Source organism: Exophiala dermatitidis (genome assembly GCF_000230625.1).
Source record: "Exophiala dermatitidis NIH/UT8656 unplaced genomic scaffold supercont1.2, whole genome shotgun sequence".
NCBI lineage: Eukaryota > Fungi > Ascomycota > Eurotiomycetes > Chaetothyriales > Herpotrichiellaceae > Exophiala > Exophiala dermatitidis.
This window is the reverse complement of record NW_008751647.1, coordinates 414501-437941: the sequence shown is the minus strand read 5'-3', so window position 1 is coordinate 437941 and position 23441 is coordinate 414501. Positions and strand designations below refer to the sequence as shown.

Here is a 23441-nt window from a genome sequence, read left to right as displayed (position 1 = left end):
CAAGACCAGACGGTGCTGCCGCTCCTATGGCGGTACATTATTATCCTGCATTCCATCTCATCGGCGATGGCAGCGGACATCGTAATGAAGAGTGAGTGCTACTACCTAGGTAAGGTTCAAGTGATAGGCACAGTATGCGACACGCCATCCGATTATAGCCGGGCTGGATTGCCTAGCATCTGTTGAAGCTTCCAACAGTAGTGATTCTTTGGGCGGAGAGCCCAGCGTCTGTAGCCATCGGCGCAGAGATCTCCAGATAAGCGAGGAAATACACGGGCACATTACTTCATACGAAAGAAATGGCGTCATGCTATAGGAAAACCTCAAGCTGTGCCTGGGGAAGTTGTTCCCACTCAAACTTCAGCTATGACCAGGCCGCACCCCATCTTCATGGCCCCATGGGCAGGTCCATCCCCAGGTTAGGGCCATCAAAGTCTTCGGACGGCAAAGATTCACTATGCTACAAGTACATACACGGATACGGCTGGGTTACTGTTCACGACAGTTGTTCTGACGAAGCAGAATACCGTCCGGAAATGCCAGAATTGACGGCTGCCACCTCAATCGGACAAGCGCCGGGTAACTTCACCGAACTCCCCAGGAGATTCCGCCGGGACTAATCATGCATATACGAAAGCCACTAAACTTTGTGGAGGCTCGAAACGAGTCCGATTTCTGATCCGGAGAGACAAGGAGCACTGCTTGAGCAGGAAAAACGTCCGACTTGGCTAGATATCGATGCAACGCATCCAACGGTAGGTTCGGCTACTATGACTGCTCTGAAACTAACAAGCATGCCTTTACTGTTACAACATTTTGTCATGCACGCTCGTTGCCCTCCAAGCCCGCATGAGGGCTTCCACGCCAATATCAACAACGCGTTATGGTGAAGTAGCCAGCAATCTGAGAGGCTTTTCGTCCGTCCCAACGGGCGCTCAAGTAATACTGTAACTCGGCCCTTCGCCACCCTGAGGAGTCTGCCAGTTGATGTCCTGATCAGGCACCTTGATGTCGCAGGTTTTGCAGTGGATGCAACTGGATACATTGTTAGTAACAGCGAGCAAGCAAATCAGATACACGTGGGCGGAAACTCACTTCTGGGCATTGATCTGAAATCTCACTCCAACATCCTTGGTGTCATCCTCAACATATTCATACACTCCAGCGGGACAAAAGCGATTCTCCACGCCTTTGTACTTGGGCCATTCTTTCCGGGCATGTTCTTCCCAATCTTTAACCTGCAAGTGGACGGGCTGATCTTCCTCGTGGTTCGTTCCCGTCCGGGACACACTGGTCAGAATGTCGAAAGTGATTTCGCCATCCGGCTTGGGATACTCGATCTTGGGACACTCATCGGCAGGCTTTGTGTTGGCCCAGTCGGGCTTTTTGTGCTTCAATGTCCAAGGCGTATGGCCGCGGAACAGGAAGGCCTCCAGTCCAGAGTACATGATGCCGCCATAAATCCCGAGGGGGTTGTGAAATGATGGACGCATGTTTCGCACAGCTTTGAGCTCCGGCCAGATCCAGCTCTCTCGCAGGGCGTCCTCGTAGTTATACAGGAAGATCGTGGCTTCAGCCTTGTTGTTGTTCAGGGCTTCAAACGCTGCTTCGGCAGCCAACATGCCCGATTTCATTGACGTGTGCGTGCCTTTGATCTTGGGCACGTTGAGGAATCCAGCAGTGTCGCCGATTAATGCTCCACCAGGAAATGCACACTTGGGTATAGACTGGAATCCGCCCTCGTTCAGAGCCCGAGCTCCATATGCGATACATTTGCCGCCTTCCAGTACCGACCTATAGAATGGGTGCAGTTTCATCCTTTGGAATTCGCCGTATGGAGAAATCCAAGGGTTTGAATAGTCCAGGCCGACGACTAGCCCCAAACTCACAAGGTTGTCGCCGAAGTGATACATCCAACCGCCGCCGTATGTGTCTCTGGACAAAGGGTAGCCCATGGTGTGAGAGATTTCGCCCTTCTTGAACTTTTCGGGCTGGATCTCCCACACCTCTTTCACTCCCAGGCCATACGTCTGCGGCTGGCAATCCCTTCGGAGGTCGTACTTCTTGGAGACCTGTTTCGTGAGGCTACCATGGCATCCCTCGGCCAGCAAGGTGACTCGCGCATGGAACTCCATACCCCGTTCGAAGTTTGGTTTGGCCTTGCCATCCCGTCCAACACCTTGGTCATTAGTCGCGACGCCCTTGACCGCACCCTCATGGTTGTAGAGTATCTCGGCCCCGGCGAAGCCAGCGTAGATCTCGACTCCCACCTCTTCAGCGCGCTCGCCGAGCCATTTGACGAATTGACTTAGACTGATAATGTAGTTTCCCTTGTTGTGCATCTGTGGGGGCGCGGGCAGAGGAAGGGCGCCGGTCTTGGTCAAGAAGCGCATCTTGTCCGACCCGGCAGGCGTGGCGCCTGTGAATCTGTTTTCATTGTCCTCGGCCAGCCAGTCCGGGATCAACTCATTGATCGCCCTTGGCTCCAGCACGTTCCCTGACAAGATGTGTGCGCCCACCTCGCCGGCCTTTTCCAAGACCACCACTCGGAATTCTTCGTTTCCCGCCTCATTGGCCAGCTGTTTTAACCGGATTGCAGCACTTAAGCCAGCGGGCCCTGCGCCCACAATGCACACATCGACCTCGTCCGACTCCCGCTCTATGCTGGCCGGGTCGAACCCTTCGTCAACCTCGACGTCGGCATACCGACGCTGCAGACTTGCAGATATCGATCGTCTCTGGCCGGCAACAAATACTGCTGGTCTCGTGCTCCGGGTTGCAAGCGCTCTCGGTCGTGCGGGGAAGGTTGTGGTCGTCGTGTTGCTAGACAATAGCGACGTCGCGGGTCTGGAGAAGGAGCGGCATGGCTGATGAGATGGATTGGCCAGCCTCAACAGAGGCTTGGAGACATGTTTGGAAGCCATGGATGAGGATCCCGTCGCGCCCACGACAGCAGTTCCAAACAGAGGGGAAACTGGACTGGTCTCAACTGTTTACAGGAGAGAGAAATCCAGCATCGAGGCCGCAAAGCTTTCGAGTTGAATGTGGCAGGTCTATTCCGAAGACGTCAGTCGCAATTAATTAGCTGTGTCGCACACGCTTAGCCTCGGCCCTGGAACTGGGACCCAGAAGCCCGGCGAGAATCACCCACCAATAAGCGGCAATGTGAACCAAAGCAAACAGGCTCGGCATCCCGAAGCCCTCGAATCCGAGTCCCGGCGGCTGTCGTTGCGCTTTCGGCATCAGCGGCCGCGGTCAACGGTCGTCACGCCGATTAATCTGGCTGGGCTCTGTCTGCGCTATTCTGGCCGTTCAAGTTGCCAGACATGCGCTCAGTTGAAATACTGAGCAACATGCAAGTAACATACATGAGACCAGCTTTGCAGCTTGTAGGCGCACATGGCTCTCAGCGACAGAACGATGACCGATCGGTGCATTGGATTGAGGTGCTTCTGTTGGCGTCGTGCTCGGTCAGCACAGAGCCGCGCCCTCGATGACATCTACAATGTACAACATACGTATAGCGCAAGGTAAGCCGTCCACAGGCCATGACATTTGTAATCCAGCAGGCCTCTCCTCAACAACCTGAACTCGAATCTACCTACTATCTGACCTTGCATTTCTCCTCCCCTCGACATACCTCGCACCCATTGTACTGTATACCCCAATCATGGCAGCATACACCCGGGTCGGTGCCGTAACAGGCGCCAACAAAGGCATCGGCATAGCCATTGTGCGCCAACTAGCCCTCCAATATCCCAAATCCGCATACAACAACGGCCCACTCCTCATCTACCTGACGGCACGAAACGAAGAGCGAGGCAAAGCCGCCCTGGAGTCCCTCCATTCCGATCCGCAACTCACAAAGGCCAAAGCACTACGCATCCAGGGCGGACTAACCGACGTCAAATACCACCCATTAGACATCGACAGCACACAAAGTATCCGGGACTTTGCCAGTTTTCTGAAAAAAGAGCATCCTCAGGGAATTGATTTCTTGATCAACAACGCGGGAATTGCCCTGCAGGGGTTCGACATTGACGTGGTCAAGAAAACCCTCCATTGCAATTACTACGGCACGCTTGAAGCGACTCAGCAGATCCTCCCGCATATCAAAGACGGTGGCCGGTTGGTGAATGTGGCGAGCATGGTGGGACATTTGACCTCTCAATACTCCAACTCCATCCGGTCTCGATTCCTGCAGGCCCAGAAGCCCGAGGACATCACCCAGCTCATGGAGGAATTCACCTCGGAAGTCGCCGAGGGGAAGCACGAGAAGAACTGGCCTAGTTCGGCGTATGCTGTGTCCAAGGCCGGCGTTATTGGAATGACGAAGACTATTGCGCGCCAGAATGCCCACTCTGGAAGTAAAACACTAATCAATTGCTGTTGTCCCGGCTATGTCAATACAGATATGACGAAGGGCCGAGGCACCAAGACGCCCGACGAGGGTGCGCAGACTCCTGTCTTGTTGGCTATTGGCGATATCAAGGGTTCAAATGGTGATTTTTGGCAGAATGAGCGGAAGATCGATTGGGCCAAGGCATGAAAGTGGCCTCTTCATAATGATGCACAGTAATGCAGCGACAGCGGTCTCTATACTGGCAGCGGACTTTGAACCATGGTAATATAAGTTCAAAGTAGATACCAACGAGTTGAATTACTTCAAGTTCAGTCACGCAACTGAAGTATATGTACGGTGCCCTACCCACCTAGGTATTCGATGGATGAAGAGGTAAAATGATATAACAATACATACATGAGTACAAGCGTCAAGGGATATACAGTATGGCAATTCTTTACAGAACCTGCTTCAAGCGCGCGGCACGGCGGGCTGCTGTTCCACCAGTTCAAGCTGGGTGCTTCATGCCGAGCTCATCTCGACCCCAAAGTTATCAGGTAGCCTTTATTCGTCTTATCAAGCCAGCTTTACCCTGATTTCCTCAGCAACATCAGCGGCTTCCCGGCCTCAATAACATCATTCGGCTTGACGACCAATTTCTCGACCTTTGCGCCTTCCATGCTGGACTCGGCCTTGACGGGGATTTCGAGCTTCATGGCCTCGAGGATGGAAACGACTTGGTCGGCCTTGATGACGTCGCCTTCCTTGACCTCGACTTTCCAGACGTTGGCGTTGAGAGGGGCCTCGACGGGAATGATGTTTGGATCTGCCAGACGTTAGTATTTAATGCTCAACCCCGAGGCCCAGACCGAGATCAAGACCGCTTTGCGGCCTCCAAGTCCACACTTACCATGCAACAACTCCTGAACAGTATCGACGCTGACTTTGCCAGCTTCCTTCTCCTTGTTCCATTTAGCCAGCAACTCCTGTTCCAATTTCCCCATTTCGGCCTGCGCTTCTCGCTGCCTCGCGCGGATCTGGGCGACCTCGTCCTTTGTATCGCGCAACAACTGATTATGTTCCTTCATGTCAAACACGGTGTCTTCGTACTGGTATTCGTACCGGCCGCTTCGGAACGTGGCCATCATATCCTCGTATTCGTCCTGGCTGACTTCATAAAACGTAATTTGATCAAAGTCCTCAAACAGCCAGGGTTTGTCGGGACTATATCCCTTCTTGTAACCCAAGATATCGGCGCCGGGGATTGACAGGCCCGTGTTCATGTATCCGCCAGGCGATTCGACGTTGTAGATGGCCATGCAAGACCCGCCCCAGCCGACTTGGCCTTCAGGCGTGTGGACGCGAGATGGATTCATTTTCGGACATTGGATCCGTTGCCGGGGGTCGATGGGGAGTGCGATTGGCAGGGCTACGAAGAAGCCGACTGCGACGACCATTAGGGACGATTTGGTGAAGATGTCCTTGAGCTATATTTTCGGTTAGTACATATAGATACACAAAAACTCGGGTACTGCATGAGACTGTGGAGTGGCACTGCTTACCTGCTGTATGGTCATTGCGTTATTCTTTGCGACAAACTCCATGGGATCAGGCAAATACGACGCATAGGGCCGTTGCGTCTCGATATATCGCTGGATACTCTGTTTCTGGCGCTCGCTCTCAAACGTGATGGGTAGTTTATATTTGCGGCTGGGGAACTTGGCTTCGCTCAAGTCGCCGAGCTCGGTCTCGAGGTTGAGAAGGTGCTCCATCATCTTCTGTCTGGGCACCTTGAGAGAGTCGAAGTAGATAGTAAGCGAATTGCCACTGGCCATGCCGGTGTGCAGCACGCCGTTCTCAAACGATATCTCGCCACGGCCCTCCTTGAGTTTGCGGTACAAGGCCACAGCGCGGCATCGGTAGTTGAGGTCGAAGGACCCATGGCCGTAGTCGATTAGGATAAAGTCGTCGCCGCCCTGTCGATACGAGACCAGTGGTTGATTGCCCTTTTCGGGAATCTGGTGGATCACGGCACGTTCCCACCCTTTGTTCTGGGTGGAAGGGGGGAGTCCCTCGTATTTCAAGGGCGAAATGTCCTCGAACTTGGCTTTCCCGTTGCATGCCTCGTGGATCCGCTCGAGGAAGGACTCGACTTCCTTTCGCAGGGCGATCGCGTCTTCGTACGAGATTCGCCGGAAGCGCAGCTTGTTGCCGGCTTTCATTTGGCCCATTCGCCAGTAGTCGGCCTTGACGATGGTCGTGGCAGACACGAACCCACCAAAGTCCGGTGCGTCCACGGGGAACAAACATGGATCATCGCCCGTCCAGTTGAGACTGCCGACAGGATACCCGTACTCGATGACATTGGACGGATGAGACCCTCCTTCGCCACCGTCAGGGCGAGCCCATTTAGGCTTCGGGCCTAGCAGTCGAATCCCGCCGCGGGCTGCGTTGTGCGAGACCGTGTAGGTGCTGTTGTAGAACTCTTCGATCGATTCGGGCGTGATGTAGCCCTCGTCGTACGGTCCCGGCATGGCGAACAAGTCCCATTCAGCAGGGTACGCAGGGATCAGGTGGTCCGGAAGCTTCAGTTCACCTTGGACATCCGGTACATCTTTGGTAATCATCAGAAGATCGCCTGCAGCAAGTGCTCGCCCTTGGTAGCCGCCCACGCTTGTCATGGGCGCCGTAGACTTGGACCCAAACCAGGTAGCTATGCTGGGCAGACCGCCGTAGATGCCCAGGTAGGATCTGCATCCGCCGCCGGTCGTCTTCCCTATCGTCAGCCGCTGCCCGGCCTTGATCTTGATTCGAGTCCACATGGGCACCGATTTGCCGTCCAACTTGGCATCCATTGGTGCTCCGCAGAGGGCCACTATTGCTGGCCCGAGGAATCTGAGGTCCGGTCCGCTCAGTGTGATCTCGAGCCCTTCTTTGCCCGTGGGATTGCCCACAAGAGCGTTGGCGATGCGGAAGGCCACTGGATCCATTGGCCCGGAGTGCGAGAACCCTTTACCGACTGTTGGGCGACCAGGCCAGTCTTCAACCAGAGTGTACGCTCCGCCTTGGAGCACGTCGATCGCATGAGGCTTGTACTCAAATGTGTCGAGGAACTTGGTGATGGTTCTCCCGCTTTGGAATGTGCTGTCTTCGAGAATCTCCGCCAGGAATTCAATGTTGGTGGGCGGCCCAAAGATCTTGGAGCCCTCGAGCATCTCGGACATTCGCTTGATGGCCTCGGTCCTGTTAGGCGCATGCACCATCACCTTGGCCAGGAGCGGGTCGTAGAACGAGGTGACTTTGGTGCCAGTATGGACCCAGCCATCAATTCTCGACCCTGGCACTTCCTTCCACGACACTTGTTGCAGCGTTCCTGGAGACGGAGCATAGTTCTTTGCCGGGTTTTCAGCGTACACTCGGACTTCGATGGCCGCTCCAGTGGGACCTTTCGGCTGAAGGCTGTGAAGATAGTCGCCGGCAAGGCCACTTTTGCCGCTTAGTTCGGCATCGGCTTGCTTGAGCATCAGTTCCACCAAATCCACGCCGTAGCATAGTTCGGTAATGCCGTGTTCCACCTGCAGCCGCGTGTTCATCTCAAGGAAGAAGAAGTCTCCAGACTCGTCGTCGACAAGGTATTCAATCGTGCCCGCTGATCCGTATTTGATCGACTCAGCAAGCCGGACAGCTGCAGATCCCAGCTTCTCACGAAGCTCGGGATGTTTAGGCAGGAATGGACTCGGACATTCCTCGATGACTTTCTGATGTCGACGTTGAATGGAGCACTCGCGCTCGCCGAAGTGGATGGCCTGACCTTGGCCGTTACCAAACACCTGGACTTCGATGTGATGGGCGGCTGGATAAAATCTCTCCATGAAGAGGCCCGAGTTTTTGAACAGCGTCTCGCCGCGAGACTTGACTGTCTTGAACGACTCTCGGACCGCCTTCTCATCACTGCATGCCATCAAACCCATACCGCCTCCGCCTGCTGTAGCTTTGAGCATGACCTGCAACAGTCAGACATCAAGTCACGCTATACAAAGTCGGGAGGACTCACCGGATACCCTAAACGTTTGGCCTCTGCCACCGCTTCTTCCTCTGAATTGATCAGGCCTTTGCTTCCTGGGACGATGGGGACATCTGCCTTTTCCGCCAGTTCACGTGCGGTATGTTTGATACCAAAGTCCTCGATACATTTAGGACTTGGTCCTACGAAGACCATGCCAGCGTCTGCAACATGGCGTGCGAAGTCGGTGTTCTCAGAAAGGAAACCATACCCAGGGATCACAGCGTCAGCACCTTTCGACTTTGCTATTTCGACAATGTGCTCTCCGTCGATGTAGCCTTTTGCATCAGGTCCAGAAAGGAGGACGGCTTCGTCGGCTGCTCCCACGTGGGCAGACGCAGCATCGGCGCCGGTATAGATGGAGATGGTTTTGATGCCAAGTTTACGTGCCGTCTTGCAAATGCGGACGGCGATCTCGCCGCGGTTTGCAACGAGCAAGGTCTTGATCTTCTCCATCGTGCTTTGCGAGAAGATGCTGAAGACGCTGCTAGCTGACAAGAAGAGACGAAGACGCAGAGCTGGCTGAAGCTGTGCGTTGAGAGAGAGACCTCAGCTTTGGAAGTGCGGCTCCGGGGTGATGAGGCCCGAGGTACAAACGCATCATGGATTGTCAGTTGCCATGCCAGATGGGAGTCCTCGATATCAGAGAGTGCTAGTAGTCAGGGAAACACTTCCATTGGATCTGATCGCAGCCCGAGGCCTCCTGAGCCCCCCATTGACCCCCCAGACGGTACCAAGACGGTGGAGGGGGTGGATATTCCCCTCCTTCGTTCATCTCCGCTGGCGTGACGTTATATGGGATCTGGTATAGCGGTCCCGTATAAGATGCTGCGGTTCCGGCAGACCGGAGCAATTGCTTGAACGGGCTCACTACCTAGGTAGGACTGTTTGTTCGAGTATATTTGATCCCGGCTACCGACGCTCTGGGTTTGCATTATTTTGTCCTCGTCGAAGGTACACTGCAGCCGGTGGACCTAGTAACGTATCCGCCTTCAAAAATGGCTGCTCCACCAATCAAACACAAGGCCCTTCTCAACGTAGATCTGGGCGAGGCTGTAAGTTGCAGCAATCCTCATCGCATTATGCCAGCTGTTACTGATCCGACCATAGTATGGGAACTATGTGTGTGGTCCGGACTTGGAGCTTCTACCTCTCATAGACCATGCCAATATTGCATGCGGCTTCCACGCGGGCGACCCGTTGATTATGCAAGAAACCGTCCGCAATTGTAAGAAATATAATGTCAAAGTCGGCGCTCATCCAGGACTGCCAGACATTCAAGGTTTGTACCCCCAGTTCCAGGAACAAGTGCGTGCTGTTGAACATTTCAAGGGTTCGGTCGCCGTGAGATTAAGATGAGTCCGGAGGAATTGACGGCCATCACCGTCTACCAAGTCGGCGCTTTGAAAGGTTTCCTCGACAGAGAAGGCGTACCGCTACACCACGTCAAGCCGCATGGCATTCTGTATGGCATGATGTGCCGGGATTACGAGATTGCCAGAGCAGTCATGGAGGGCATTCCTAAGGGAGTTCCTGTCTTCGGCTTGCCTGGCACCAACATGGAGAAGGCGGCCAATGACCTTGGGATCACCTTCTGGGCCGAGTTGTACGGCGATGTCAAATATGACAACCAGGGAATGCTCGTTATTGATAGGAAGAAGAAGCCGTGGAATTTGGAGGATGTCAGGAAGCACGTCAGTCAGCAGCTGAATACGCAGTCGGTGACTGCAACGGATGGCAGCACCGTGAAGCTGCCCGTCAAGGACTATCCCATCAGTATTTGCTGCCATTCTGACTCGCCAGGCTGCCTTGGCATCATCAAGACCACGAAAGAGGTCATTGATGAGTTCAATCAAAAGCATGGAAGATAAAAGCTGGCGCTAGGGATTTGCAAAGCAGTATTGAAGAGAGGGTCAGGCAAGTCGACGCTTTACAGAACCAACCTGATAAGCAGCACTGCCATTAATCAAATTGTCCCTTTTGATAACTATCCGATATTTAGGTCCGTCATAATAATCATGAACAGCACAACTTCAACATGAATTTCTTGGAAGTCCAAACACAACGTAGTAATACTCAGCCACGTGATAAGGCAAGATTCAAGTAGTGCAGTGGTTATATTCTCCAAGCAGAATAATTAGTCGAAGGCTAAGCAGAGATTGAGATCTCCAAAAAAAAAGAATATGGTGAACATCTTTTCAAATGCGGACAGCACGAGTTTCGACTTACAAAAAGAGGTGAAGGAGGAAAAAAGCAAACGGACAAAAAGAAAATCTCCCCGACTGGGAATCGAACCCAGAGCTGGTCGGTGAGAGCGACCGATGTTGACCATTACACCATCGAGGATGGAGGAGCCACTTGTGATGGCTCTCGAGTGATTGTTGAAAGAGATTTCACGCAATTACATTATAGCCCTACAGATTTGGCTAAAAGAGTGGGACTGATTGAGACCGCGTGACTTTAGACCACGTGAACTCAATTTCTGTGACCTATACTATTCTTGCCCTTCGACCAGACTCTCATCCAGGAATTGAAGGCTCATTGCTACCGTACTCTACAGGTATTGACAGTGTAGCTTGTGCCAGCTATAACCGCACCTTACTGGGCACGCATATAGGTCTAAATCAATGTGCCGTTGCTGTCCGAAGGTGTTGTTTCTTGTAGTCCTGGGAGCGATAAATTATCTAGTTCTCACTTAAATATATTTCTGGATATCTGCCTAACCACTCAGCACAAACCGCAACTCTGCACCGGCTGGAAGGATCTGCTACCTACAAGGGTACGTATAGATGAGTAAGTGGTGATTACGAATCATGAGATACCTGATCCAAGGACTGTATTCTGGGAAGCATTGCTTGATCATCACAGGGAGAGCACACGCCCTGCGCCCTACATCTGTTACGCAGTGCGCCCTGTACACCCACCACCTTGAAGAATGAATCATATATTTTCTAATTGTAGGATATAGTATAAGACCGGTGAGCCGTCTCGCATTATATATATCATAATCGCCACCAAAGTCACATTATCCCAAGACTCCGTCAGTCACAGTCAATCAGCTGTCCAAAATATTCAGTGAAACCCAGTTGTTCCCATATAACCTGTCCCTGCCAAATTGTTCAATTCTTGTGTTGTCATAAACTCTTGTGGTTGAGCAGGCTGCTGCTGCGCGTATGGTTGTTGTACTGGTATGTCTGTCCCTTGCCCCATCGTGGAGCCGAAGGTATATGATCCAAAAATTGCATGTCCTGGGACGCTCGTCGAGAATGGTACTGTGGTGTTGGGAGCGACGGCCGTCGTGCTTGACGCATGCATTCCCGTGGAGCCAACTGGGTTCTCCAGATGACCGTGCAACCCAACATCGAAGTCCATGTCGTCCATTATGCCAAGATCAAGACCGCTGAAGTCGATGCTGTCAAAGTCAAAGTCCATCTGTGGATCAAAGTTCGCCGCTGTGGCAGAGGTGAGAGCACTGCCGCTATGCGGGCCGACTCCCGTAACCCCGTAAGGATGAGAGTCTGGGGAGGACAGACTCCGCAGTGAACTCGGTCTTGGAGTGCCTTTGCCTCCTGGACATGCGCTGGGAGATTTGGACTTCAAGCCGCCCGGGATGACATAGGGGGCCATGACCGGCACCTCGGCCAGTGAAGGCACGCTCGTGGCTTCAGGGGCATCAGTCAGCCCACGCTGATACTTGAAAGTGTCGAGCCACTGCTTGTTGTCGGCAACGGTCCAGTTCCAAGGATCGTTGTCTTCGAAAATAATGATGCGGGCGCGATCCTGGAGTTCCGAGTCGGTCGGGATCTTGCCTGCAGCCCTCTGCTGCGATACATACTTGGTCAGTTCCTGCTCGAGACGACCCCAGCAATTGGAATCTTTGACGATCTGCTCAGGCTCGGAGCCATCGGCAGCGGACGTGCCGTTGGTCAAGCCTGCGTCCGTGTTGGAGGACGGTGTGGCCTGCGCTCTGGCAACGTATGGTTCCATGGTCATCCTCTCGTGGCCGATAAGGTACGGAGGCAAGGCGTTCTCGACCAGTCTTTCGACGTAAGGTTCGAACCCCCAACCATTGGACCACATGCTCATGTCTGCGCCGTTGCGGAAATGGGCAGCGAGATGGTCGGCGCGCTGCTGCCAAGTGGTGAACTTGGACGGGCAAAAGCCGCACGATGATTTGATCTCGTTGGTGGTCGATTTCCACGTATCCATATGCGACTGCAGCTTTGCATTGTGCATCAGTTTGAGATGCTGGCTCAGATGATCTTTCCTATAGAAAGTGCGTTCTTGCACCGTCTTTTCTTGACACGCCGTGAAGTTGTGCGTTTCTAAATGGTCGGCGGTGGGGTTTGCCTCGCGACAAAAGGCACATATCTCCACGCCTGTCAGGGCATCGATCATGGTTCCGCCATTGGGACAGCATGTCCAGCGTTCCAATGCCAAATGCAATGATTTCTCATGACGCTGCCAGTCATACTTTGCAGGGAAGGAATCGGTGCAGAAGGTGCACTGGAAGATCCTGGCACTTTTGGACTTGGACTGTTGTGTAACTGCCCTCTGGGTCATGGGAGCTCTCCTGCGCCTGCGTCGATCTTGTGATGAGGCGAATGATCCTTTCGATCTGTTGGAGCGTGAAGATGCAAAGGTGAGGTCGCTGTTGCTCGACTCTCGAGTTCCGAAACTGCTCACGGATGGGGCTCGGAACATGGAGAAGGAGGAATCATCTTCGCTGGAAGCCTGCTTCGAACTCGCCCTGGACCCGTGAAGGCTGGACTGAGAAGAGTTCCTTTGCGGGAGGGGCGTCGACGTGACGGCTCTGGCGATGGCAGTCATGGAAGCAGGTTCGTGTTCCGGCGGCGAGGCCTTCCATCTGTCCAGAGGGTTCAGGTCCGCGATATCAGGGTTGTCAGGCCTTGGAGGGATGTCGATGGCTCCTAGCATCGGCGACGACGGTCCCGAAGCAGGTCGGACCTTGCCCCTTCTCCGGGCATTGGCCAGCCAATTCGAGATCTGGCTTCTCTTCAGGCCCGTGACTTGTTTGAGTTCGTCTTTTTCCCTTTCATTGGGGTATGGGTGGTCCGCATGTTCCGCGAGCCACTGCTTCAAGATCTTGACTGCATCCCTTGGAAATCGTGCCCCTGTCTTGCGGCCCCGTCCTTCCTCCATAGATTTCATGGCCTTCCTACGTTCAGACAGGCTGCCCTCGCAGACTTGTTGATCTTCTGTAATGCCCGGGAAAGTGCTGACGAACCCTTTAGGGATCTTGGGATGGACAAAGCTGCATTCCCGATACAGGGAGATACAGCACGTACACCCGGCAACTAGCGATCCTCTCGTGGCCAAGAAGCAGTCCAATCCCATTCTCGCACACAGTTCGCACGACTCTTTAGCACGAAACATGGGGACGAAGTCATTGGTACCATCGGTGGTATGCGGAATGGCCTCGATTTCCACATTGTTGATTAATTTTAGTTTGACGATCTTTGGAGCCGACGACGATGGCTGCTGTGCCGGTAGGGGATTGGACTTGTCGAAGAAGAGTGACTCGTAGCAATCTGTAGCATCCGCCTCGTTGGCCTCCCCCATAAGCGAGGAGCAGTCGTCCAGATCCAATGCCGTAATGGCATGGGAAGCGTCCTCGAAGTTGAAGTATTCCATCTTGAATCAAACCCCGCAACTCGAGGATCTACTCAAGGATGGACAATCGCCCTCAGTCCGTTCCTTTTCCTTCCTGCTTTGAAGAATAATATTGAGATGAAAGAAGAGGATGAGGAACCGGACAGCGAGGGCGTGAGATATTCAGCCTTCCCTAGGTAGTCGGACAGTTGCAATGCTCCGCAGTTCGGTGGGGACGGAAATGATGACTCCTCAGGCATCTCTTGTCTTTATTCGGTGCAAGGGGACTTGGCCATGCACGCCCTTCGGACGACAACCTGACATGGGTGTTGACCAATTGATACGGGGCCCTGCTCGTGTGAGGGACCCCTTCACCCTCCCGCACCATCCCCAGCCAGCACAGCAGGGCAAACTTTCTTGGTCAGCGGGTTGTCTAATATTACCTAGGCGCTATACACAGTACCCATGGCCTTCGAGAACGAATACTATTAAAGCATCAGCCAATCGATCAGCAAACAGCGGTTTGAGGTCGCCCTGGTATGTTCGTCACTCTCAGGCGAGCTGCAACTTGATCACTGGATTTTTATTATATCGACCGGACATAGTCATTGGGCAGCGCGTTCAGAGATAGCCAGGTAGTCTCGTGTTTGTAATCACCTTGCCTTGGAGCTATGGGAGTAAGTTGACCGCCTTGAATGGTGAATGAAATCATGTCTGGTCGCAGGTGGTCTGCACCATGTTCGGGTTGGCTGATTGAGTCCTCCCTACCGGCTGCGTACGCCCATAAATTAATTCTTCAGTTATTATCCTCTAAACATCCTGCTGCTCTAGACAGGCACCCACTGCACCTAGCTGGAAAGTACTGTACGAGACCCCTTCGGGCGAATTCTGTCAATCCAAGCCCTACACTGCTCAACGGCACTCTAGCTCACTACCTGGTAAGCTCTCTCCGGCGCAAGACGATGAGGCTTCACGCCAGTATATACATGTGTTGAGCGTCTGGGTCACTTTATTGTTGCAACACGGGGTTGCGGATCCTCGAACCCTCGACGACATCGTCCTCTCAATTGATACCAGGTAGTATACAGTGATGAGTACATTGATGCCTGCTATGAAAGCAAAGGCTTCTCCTTTAGACGGCGACAAGAAGCCGGACCCGCCCGCCCTTGATCTCTCTTCATCATCGCAGCACTACACTTGTATATTGGCGAACAAGTGGGCTGGGTCTTCTTGTCTTCTGATACCATACTGCAATACATGGCAAGCAGATCTATGTCCGCTACAACTGGAATTTTCCTAACCAAAATGGCGGCTCGGAGAAATGTTAATGTTATTGCGTTCCTTTCACAGTTGCAGGCAGATGACTAAGATTATTCTGAAGACCTTCATGAGTTGGCAAACCTTTCACATGAGCAGTTTGATCTTCCCCCATATTCGCTACCTACCACTGCAGTAGTAGATTACAAGAGAGGACTGCTAGCATGCTGTTAATTATTTTGATACTATATATCCTTGGACAAAATGGGACGACGAGATTCTCAGCCATTGGATGTTGATAACAGCGAACTTTCTCCTATCTCACCCGATCTCCGAGTAACCGAAGATGCTCCTTGTAGCGCCTGGCGAGAACGTGCCAAAGGCTGGGCACTGGCAGTGCTCTGAAAGGCCCATAGCCACCCGAAATAGCGAATTTTGCATGTGAAAGACTTCGACGCGCCTCCTCTGGCCCGCACCATCCCACTCTTCTTCAAACAAGACCACAGACCGTGCGAACTAATCTCAAGTCTCGACATGGCCATGCTCTGCTGTCTCCCCGATGCTGTGGTGCAGTGCACGGTGATGCACGGCATGTGAAAATATCCCAAAGACGAGCAAAGCCTCAATAAGTCCGTATCTTCGCCCTTTTCATGTCGTGAACCTTTCACTTGAGTTATCGCTCCCTCATCTGCATCGCTATCCGTGAGATTCCTTCAGGCCGCTACCCACAGAGTCAACGCCATGAGCCAGACAGACAGGGCCCTGATGGGCGCGAGCACTATCCCTTGTGAGGACGTGAACCAGTCCAGCCTCTATACCATGATCCCTTCCGTCGTGCGATCGAGAATACCGGTGTTGACATCGCTTCGGCACTCCGCGAAGGCCGTCGTATTCCTTGCGGCCCCCACCAGGAAGAAAGCATTTACATTTTCCTGCGTCGACATCAGCAAAGAGAGGGAGAGTCCTTCAGGCTTCGCTGCCACAGTGCCGCCCAGTGGTGCCAGCACGCCCATGCTTGGGCCCGAGAGCCTCGACTCCAACATCTGTCCTCGAGAACTCAGTCTCAAGATGCTGCCACAAATAGAAAACCGATCTGGGGTCGACTGGGAGGTGGCTGCTACCGGAGGAAGGCTATGCATGGCTGCTAGAGCACAAGCTGAACAAGGCGGTGACCCCAGTACTCTTCGGAGTATGCAGATTGATGCGCTGAGGTACATGCACATGGCCTTGCCTCCAGATTTGACGTCCCTGGAGGTAGAATCGCTCCGCGCCAGCATGGGCCCTCAGTTGATAGTCCCCTCGGGAGAGGCTCGAGATGGACACGGTCAGCCACCACCGAACGCCTTGAGGCAGGTCATCGCTCAAGCGGTGTGCTGGCTCTTCGCCTCTCTCTTACTATTCCTTCCTTTGCTGATGACCTTGCTTAATCGGGTGCTGCAATTTGAGCGCCACCATCAAGTCACCGAGAGAGTTATCACCAATAGTCTAGATATGACATCTAGCCTGGGTGAACGTGGGTTGGAACTCCACAATGCATTCCTCCGGTTCAAAGAAGGCCGAGTCGGAAGTGCCTTTGTCGATTTCGGGTCCTGGCTTGTTGAAGGAATTGCTGGAGGACTTAGCGATGGGCTTGACGAGGTTTCTCGGAGTCGAAAAAGAGCCTCATTAGCCCTCTGAGGCTTGCTCATCGAGCGTTTCTCTTTTGACGACATGCATAGAACGAATTGTTTGATACCCAATTTTTGATAGTTGTGTGAGTTGTGTGAGAATAGCCCACCGATTGGCCAGCGAACCACCATTATTGTTCAACAAGGCGATTGTTGATACTCCACAAATGATCGTTCTGTCTCACAGTATTTATATCGCGGCCAGTCCCATGACAGTGCCTGGGCGCGATTTGCTGAGGCTGACAGCGGAAGCGTGGTGTTCCTGTAACCCCCCGTTTCTGGGCGCGGACGTGGGGCGGACATGCTGATCCTGGCCCCGGCCGCCTTCAAGTTCCAGACAACGCTTCTCCGACTGCGTCTCTTCCTTCACAACAATGTCCAACGCTCCTCTGCTCCCCTCGTTTCGTCGACAGCTGCTGGTGCTGGACTTGTGAGTGGTTTTTCGCTTGTTGGCCGCCTGTACTGACCACCGCCGACAGCTCTGCACTGAGAGACAGCTGTCCGGCGGGTATCTATCTGTCCCTTACTCCAGGTAAACCATGGCTCTGGGCAGGGGTGCTGTTTGTCCATAAAGGTAAATGCCGTTAACAACGGCATCATTCTTTCGGCGGAGGAAAGCTGACTTGCAAGGGCACTGCAGGGCCTTACGCCGGAGCTGTGCTTCGCTTTCAAATCACGTTTCCGGACACGTACCCTGATCTCCCTCCACTTGTAACTCTTTCGAGCGATATATTTCATCCGTTGGTGGTGCCTTTGACGACGTACACCTTCAGTGCTAGTACCGGCGATGCATCCTCGACCTTGAGCGCTTTGGATACGGACCGCCTTCCCCCAGGGGCATTCAGTCTGCGGCATGGATTTCCAGCGTGGTTTCGATGGACCGACACAAACGTCAAAGCGAATGAGGGTCTTGACCTGACAGAGCAGGATCATGATGCTACACCGCCGGGCGGCCGGTCCGCTGCAGGCATGAAAAGTACTTTTACAAATGCAACATCCCAGCACTTGGGTAAAGACCGAAAACATCTCATTTTGGACGTGTTGCATCACTTCCAGGATGCGTTTCAGGATGAAAAGTTTCTGGACACAATACCGCTCGATGCGGCTGGTGACCCAAGCGCATGGCATGCCTGGCGCGCACATCGAGGGCTTGCGAACAATGATGCCCGGCCCAATATCTCTGACGTGGAAACTGGTGCTGGTGCAAGTCCTTCCCCAAAGCATCCCGGGGATTGGAAATGGGATGGTGTATGGGAATCACGGGTGCACAACGGCATCCAAGCAAGTGTGAGTGAGGGCGCCCTGTTTGGAGGCGGCGGAGCTGCGAATGTTAGTGCCGACATGAGAAACCTCGATCCGCACCAGAAGATGCTGCTGGCCGCGGACCGGCAGATCCGCTTCTCTAAGCTGGACGAAGAACATCTCGAAGCCGTCAGAGCTGCTATAAAGATATATGATACACCGAACCGACCCTGAAGCTTGCTTCTACTTCTGGTCAACAATTACCTTGTGCTCCAGGAAATGCCAGGGTCGATTGCGGCTCTCTTGGAAGCCGCATCATTCAGTTGGATAGGACTGCCAGTGCTCACAAGAATGGCCGTGGTTTGGATGCTCCTGCTACCTTGTTGGACTTGAATGAACCTGAGGCTGCCGAGACGCTCCTGCCGTTGGGTACTGGTCGGCGTCAGACATTGTCTTCTCGCTGCTGTTCCAGTTCAGCATTTTGTGTTTCGATCTTCACAACCGTACGCTACGGAGCATACCTCTTGGCCTTGTCTTAGTTACAGTCCACATTCGTACGGCATGTATGGCCTTGTCAGATGACGGAGGCCGGTGACAGGGCACAGACTCGACTTTTTTTGGGCATCATAATAGTTTGCATGGTCTTCCTTGGTGTTGCCATATTCTTCTGTCGGTGGTTCTGGACGTCAATTCGGAAAAGGCTCAGGAACTGCTACCATTGCTGGCTCGGGCCGGTGTCTGTTCCATTGGTGACCCTGCTAGTAGACCTGATTTCAATCTTGAAGAATCAGCTCCGGCAGCGGTTTGGAAGAAGATCTGGGCACACAGCCATTGAACGCGACTTGGAACGCCAGGTTGCCGCCGCGCCGCCATTGAACACAAACCTTGATGAGGAACCGGCTGTGATCCAGGACGACTGTCACCGGCCTTCGGCGAGGCAAGAAGGGCCCGCAGACTCAGTATCAGTTTCGAAATATCCTGGCCAACCCCACAACTTTGATAACTCAGGAAAGAGTGTCAGGGTTTCAGTGTTGAGTGCGGAGGGAGAACGGGAGGGAAGCAGTGCATGGTTGCAAGTGCCTTCTCGAAGACAGCGGAGACCCCAAAGTGCGCAGTTGTATCCACCAACATGGCCCGTCAGGACGACCCAGATGCCACGCCGAGGGTTCTCAGAGTGAACAACGAGACTGCCAGTGTTTCTTCGCAGAAGTCTTAGGAGAGCGGTAGGAGGTTCACATTCAGGTCGATCTCGGGGTCATTGTCGTCAATTTGGAGCAGAGACAGCACCTCTCGCTCGCGCAGCGACTTCAGCCAAGACCATTCTTCTCACGGCTGCGGCTCATTCTCGTCTCTTCTCACAACACACCACCTCAGATCGCAGACACGCGGTCAGGATCTCTTTGTCAGGCCCGTGGTTAAGGTTAGCAAGCTTCTACAATGAAATGGCAGTGGTTCTGTGGACTCTGTTGACTTTGCTGTAGCCTCTGTCTTCTCATCGCAACCTCACTTCCTCTACTGCTCCTTTCACTCCAGATCGAAGTCACCCGACAACTCAGAAGCGACACAAGTCCAAACACCACTCAAAGGTATGATAGGCTTCGTGCTGTTACGTCTCTTCACCCTGTCTCACGCTCTTTGTAGCTCTCGCGCCGCTCATTACAACCCAAGAAGCCTTCCTCCTCAACCCGCAAGCCCCTCGAACCCTCACGTGCCAAGCAGAGCCGCATCAAACGGGCCTTCACGACAACCATGGCGAGCGTCAGTGCCTCGTCGGCCTCGAGCGCCGAGTCTGGGACGGAAGACTCGGCCAGCGGCAACCACGCCGCTGGCAGCGCGGAGGCTGCCAACGTGGCCGCAGACGAGGGCAGCAATGCCAGCAACGGGTTCCCCAACGGTGACTATGTCACCAGAATGCTTGCCCGCCTGTCCGCCGCACGTCGCAACAGCCTCGAAACGGAGGCAACGTCGTTTGATGAGGCTCTCGCCCGGGGCATCGCGCCCATTGCCCATCATCCGGCCAGGAGCCCGAATCCCCTCCGCGCCCCCGTGCCTTCGTTGGCGAGCGTGTCCCGGCCGGTGTCACTGGGGGAGGCACCGATGCCAGCAATTGCGGCCGTCAGGGTCGATACCTTGAGCACTGTCTTGTTCGGCAAGGATCCCAAATTTGGCGCAACTGCGCATGCAATCTTCAACATCACCGCCGTCCCGCAAAATGCCTCAATGACGGATGAGTCTGGGGCTGACGCCGAGCAACCACCGGCGCCATATCTTCTGGCAGACAACTACCCTGGCTGCTTGGTCGATCTTGAAATGCAAACGTACATATCGGGGCCAGGAGTCAAGCTTGCCGAAATGGGATCTCTGACGCGGAGAAGCTTGCGTCCAGGTGATCAGTGGGTCAACATCGTCTACCTTGGCGTCAAAGAGACCAGTTTGGCTTCTAGATTGTCTACTTCTGTCCGATCCAGAGGAATTAAGGGTTCAACCAATTCTCACAACAAATCGACATCACTTTCCCTTATTGATCAGTGGCTCGACGTCCTTAAAATGGACAACGGAAAGAAGAACGAAGCTGTTATTGTCACAGCTGTCATCAAACACCGCCATACTTTCATGCCCGCAGATACGTGGCTCGAAACGCGCACTTCTTGCCCTCTAAACCTGTCTCCAAAGTACGACCGCGAGGCTGAAGTGAGAGAAGCCCGGAAAGGCAAAGCTAGAGCCCGCGACTTAGAAGAGATTTACACTCCGGAGACAGCCAGTGACCTGTCTGATGCTTTTCGACATGCCTTTGTTAGTGGCGTGATTGTTCCTGCTCTTGATCCAGGTGGTGAAAATGTCCAACTGCAAAGCACTCAAGGTGTCCGTGGACCTGACCAGCTATCCATTCGTCCAGTGGATGCGCTGAGACTGCTCCAACATGTTCGCGAGACAATGGGATTTGACCCTAACGACTGCACCAATGCTGATCTGCTTGCACTGAATGATTACTACCACGGCATCCTTACCAAGGAACCTCGCGCCGCTGAGAGAAATACTCTTGTTCGCTCTGTTCGTCATCGCGCACAAACCCTAGTCAAGAAGTTGTCGCCAAAAAAGCTGGCGATGAAGTCAACTTTCGCGCACCCCGCTCTCACCTCACCTCTGCCGACGACCCCGTATATGGCACGACAGGCGCCAAGTGGTCATGTCGTGGGAAAGACATCAGAAAGTGAAGGAATTTCAAGAACAAGAAGCACAATAGAAGACGAAGAAGCTGCCTGCGCAGATTTTACTAAGGGTCGACCGGGAACACCAATTCCTCCGATGTAGGACATGCTTGATGTGGCAGTGGCAGAGGGAGGAACTGACCACGAGCTCGAGAACGAGGAGCACAGTGCCGACCCAGCCGGCTTAATATGGCGAAGAATCAGAGAATCGTCCGGGCTGAGTGATGAAGAGGAAAGCCTCCAAGAAGCAGGCTTCTGGGGACCACCATGGTTGTAAAAGCAATAATAGCTTGATTCATTCTCACACAATGTTCCATGGTCTTGAATGTTTAATCAGCCTTGTAGCCAACCAAGTGGTCACTGAACTTCTCTTTGTCCCCAGTCGCATCCTCATACTCTCCCAATCCCTAATCCCCTGGCTTGACTCCTAATCCAGTCCTTAGCAGTGAGAACAACTTCTTCACCCTCATGATCCACCGTCGTAGGGGTCACCTGGCTTGTGGGCCTTTGCAGAGGTTGAAGTTGTTGTTCCGGCTGTAGTAGTACCCCAGGCTGTGTCCTGGTGCCACCACCACCACCATTGCCATTGGCAGACCGACTACTACTAGTTGTACTACTAGTACCAGCATTCTTCAAAGGTCTAATCAAAACATCATCCTCCGGTCTCAGGAAATATCCCAAAGCATAGCGCGGAAACAGGCCCTGCTTACCAGGTGCCGAGACGACTCTATGCTTGACGGGATGACAAGGCCATCTGAGCTCTCCCCCTTCTTCATCATGGCCTCGTTTCAACTTTGGGTCCAGGTCAGATGAAGAATCGGTAGAAGTAAATCGACCTAATGCACTGCCGACGAGAACGATAGCGTGTCCGGGGATCGGTTTGATCCATTTATAGATGTCGGCACCACCAGCACCACCAGTGTTAGTGCCAGCACCAGTAGCATTGTTAGGGCCAGTGCCAATGCCGGTTCCGCCACTGCCATCCTCCTGCTGTTTGACAATTTGAAGCCCACCGAGCCAATTGAATAAGATGGTAAGTGTTCCGAAATCATGGTGTGTTGGGGTATGGATCTGGGACTGGCACTCTTCACCAGAGAAGTTCAAGCGTGCCGGTCCGCGAATAACGCGGAGATGATCCCCTGACTGTTTGTCAAAGCGGTGTATGGAGCGTAGAATCTCCACAGGGAATCCTTCGTATGCTGACGAAATCCGGTCTAGTAAAAGGAGACTGAGCTCGTGGCATTTGAGCATGAATTCGCGGATCTGTTGGTGGTTGTTTAGAATGAGCGGAGGTAGGAGAATGTCATTGTCATTATGCGAAGCTGGTTCCGGTGCTGCTTCTGATTCTGGACAGGATGATCCAGCTGGCCCAGGCTGAATTGTCACTGATTGTTGTCCGCTGCTGATGATATCGTTCTTCGAAATCTGGTATTCCCCAAATGAGGATGAGGAGGACGGGTTAGCGAGGTACACCGAAACGGAACGGAGGTGGGAAAATGATGCTATCGTCGATGGCCCACGGTCGGCCAGTCAATGTCATCAAATGTGGGAGATATATGTAACATACATTGAAAAACTCGGCACAATCAAGAGTGTCAAGGTCATCGACAACAGTTGCACCGGTCCTCTTGTACCCGAACAGCGCGAGTGGGTCCGCAACAGGTGAATAGCTCGCTTTTTCTTCCTCGCTCATTTGGAACATTGGCTGCAGGAGGTGCATTATGGATTCTGCGTCTTTCATCAAGCTGTTGCCGGTGCCGGTGCTGCAATTAGATTTTGATGCTGTAGTGGTAGGAGTACTTGATGACATGTCTTCTGAGGCTGCTGCAAGATTCAGGTAGAAGCATCCGTCTGTTTGACAACTTTGAAGGATTTGGTCCGCTTTATTTGTCCGAGTAGGACTCGAACTATCCTGATGGACAGAGTCTAAGTCCGACGCGTCAAATGTCTGCAAGGAGGCCGTGGGAAGGTCGTCTGGGAAAGATGGATATTCACTGGGTGTGAAGTCAGAGTTGGCATCGTGATGGACCTGGTCAGGCATACTGCAA

General features: G+C 53.2%; 9 protein-coding genes and 1 non-coding gene across 10 annotated transcripts; 5 read left to right on the top strand and 5 right to left on the bottom strand.

The window, feature by feature from the left end:
* Positions 1–935: 935 nt before the first annotated feature.
* On the bottom strand, positions 936–2924 carry HMPREF1120_01674 (electron-transferring-flavoprotein dehydrogenase; the record flags this gene model as incomplete). The annotated part of the gene is made up of 2 exons (XM_009155695.1): positions 936–1035; positions 1096–2924. The coding sequence occupies 2 exons, from the start codon at positions 2922–2924 to the stop codon at positions 936–938; spliced, it is 1929 nt and encodes a 642-aa protein (XP_009153943.1).
* Positions 2925–3283: 359 nt separating this feature from the next.
* On the top strand, positions 3284–5268 carry HMPREF1120_01673 (carbonyl reductase (NADPH)). Its single transcript, XM_009155694.1, has one exon. The coding sequence runs from the start codon at positions 3671–3673 to the stop codon at positions 4547–4549; it is 879 nt and encodes a 292-aa protein (XP_009153942.1). The 5' UTR covers positions 3284–3670; the 3' UTR covers positions 4550–5268.
* On the bottom strand, positions 4930–8861 carry HMPREF1120_01672 (urea carboxylase; the record flags this gene model as incomplete). The annotated part of the gene is made up of 4 exons (XM_009155693.1): positions 4930–5168; positions 5253–5829; positions 5905–8346; positions 8397–8861. The coding sequence occupies 4 exons, from the start codon at positions 8859–8861 to the stop codon at positions 4930–4932; spliced, it is 3723 nt and encodes a 1240-aa protein (XP_009153941.1).
* Positions 8862–9205: 344 nt separating this feature from the next.
* HMPREF1120_01671 (lactam utilization protein lamB) lies at positions 9206–10465 on the top strand. The gene is made up of 3 exons (XM_009155692.1): positions 9206–9460; positions 9516–9687; positions 9738–10465. The coding sequence occupies exons 1-3, from the start codon at positions 9404–9406 to the stop codon at positions 10274–10276; spliced, it is 768 nt and encodes a 255-aa protein (XP_009153940.1). The 5' UTR covers positions 9206–9403; the 3' UTR covers positions 10277–10465.
* A 214-nt stretch (positions 10466–10679) lies between these two features.
* HMPREF1120_09291 lies at positions 10680–10751 on the bottom strand. The gene has a single exon. It is a non-coding gene; the product is annotated as a tRNA-Glu (tRNA).
* Positions 10752–11477: 726 nt separating this feature from the next.
* Positions 11478–14060, bottom strand: HMPREF1120_01670 (uncharacterized protein; the record flags this gene model as incomplete). The annotated part of the gene is made up of 1 exon (XM_009155691.1): positions 11478–14060. The coding sequence occupies one exon, from the start codon at positions 14058–14060 to the stop codon at positions 11478–11480; it is 2583 nt and encodes an 860-aa protein (XP_009153939.1).
* Positions 14061–16094: 2034 nt separating this feature from the next.
* HMPREF1120_01669 (uncharacterized protein) lies at positions 16095–16952 on the top strand (the record flags this gene model as incomplete). Its single annotated transcript, XM_009155690.1, has 1 exon — positions 16095–16952. One exon carries the CDS (start codon positions 16095–16097, stop codon positions 16950–16952), a length of 858 nt encoding a protein of 285 aa, XP_009153938.1.
* A 364-nt stretch (positions 16953–17316) lies between these two features.
* On the top strand, positions 17317–18418 carry HMPREF1120_01668 (ubiquitin-conjugating enzyme E2; the record flags this gene model as incomplete). Its single annotated transcript, XM_009155689.1, has 3 exons — positions 17317–17372; positions 17422–17516; positions 17583–18418. 3 exons carry the CDS (start codon positions 17317–17319, stop codon positions 18416–18418), a joined length of 987 nt encoding a protein of 328 aa, XP_009153937.1.
* Positions 18419–19933: 1515 nt separating this feature from the next.
* HMPREF1120_01667 (uncharacterized protein) lies at positions 19934–21496 on the top strand (the record flags this gene model as incomplete). Its single annotated transcript, XM_009155688.1, has 1 exon — positions 19934–21496. The coding sequence occupies one exon, from the start codon at positions 19934–19936 to the stop codon at positions 21494–21496; it is 1563 nt and encodes a 520-aa protein (XP_009153936.1).
* Positions 21497–21783: 287 nt separating this feature from the next.
* On the bottom strand, positions 21784–23434 carry HMPREF1120_01666 (uncharacterized protein; the record flags this gene model as incomplete). The annotated part of the gene is made up of 2 exons (XM_009155687.1): positions 21784–22818; positions 22961–23434. 2 exons carry the CDS (start codon positions 23432–23434, stop codon positions 21784–21786), a joined length of 1509 nt encoding a protein of 502 aa, XP_009153935.1.
* Positions 23435–23441: the final 7 nt, after the last annotated feature.

Coding starts and splice junctions, on each gene's coding strand:
- HMPREF1120_01673 (XM_009155694.1), top strand. CDS start 3,671: ATGGCAGCATACACCCGGGTCGGTGCCGTAACAGGCGCCAACAAAGGC.
- HMPREF1120_01671 (XM_009155692.1), top strand. CDS start 9,404: ATGGCTGCTCCACCAATCAAACACAAGGCCCTTCTCAACGTAGATCTG. Junction 9,461..9,515: donor ACGTAGATCTGGGCGAGGCT/GTAAGTTGCAGC, acceptor ATCCGACCATAG/TATGGGAACTATGTGTGTGG. Junction 9,688..9,737: donor AGGACTGCCAGACATTCAAG/GTTTGTACCCCC, acceptor GAACATTTCAAG/GGTTCGGTCGCCGTGAGATT.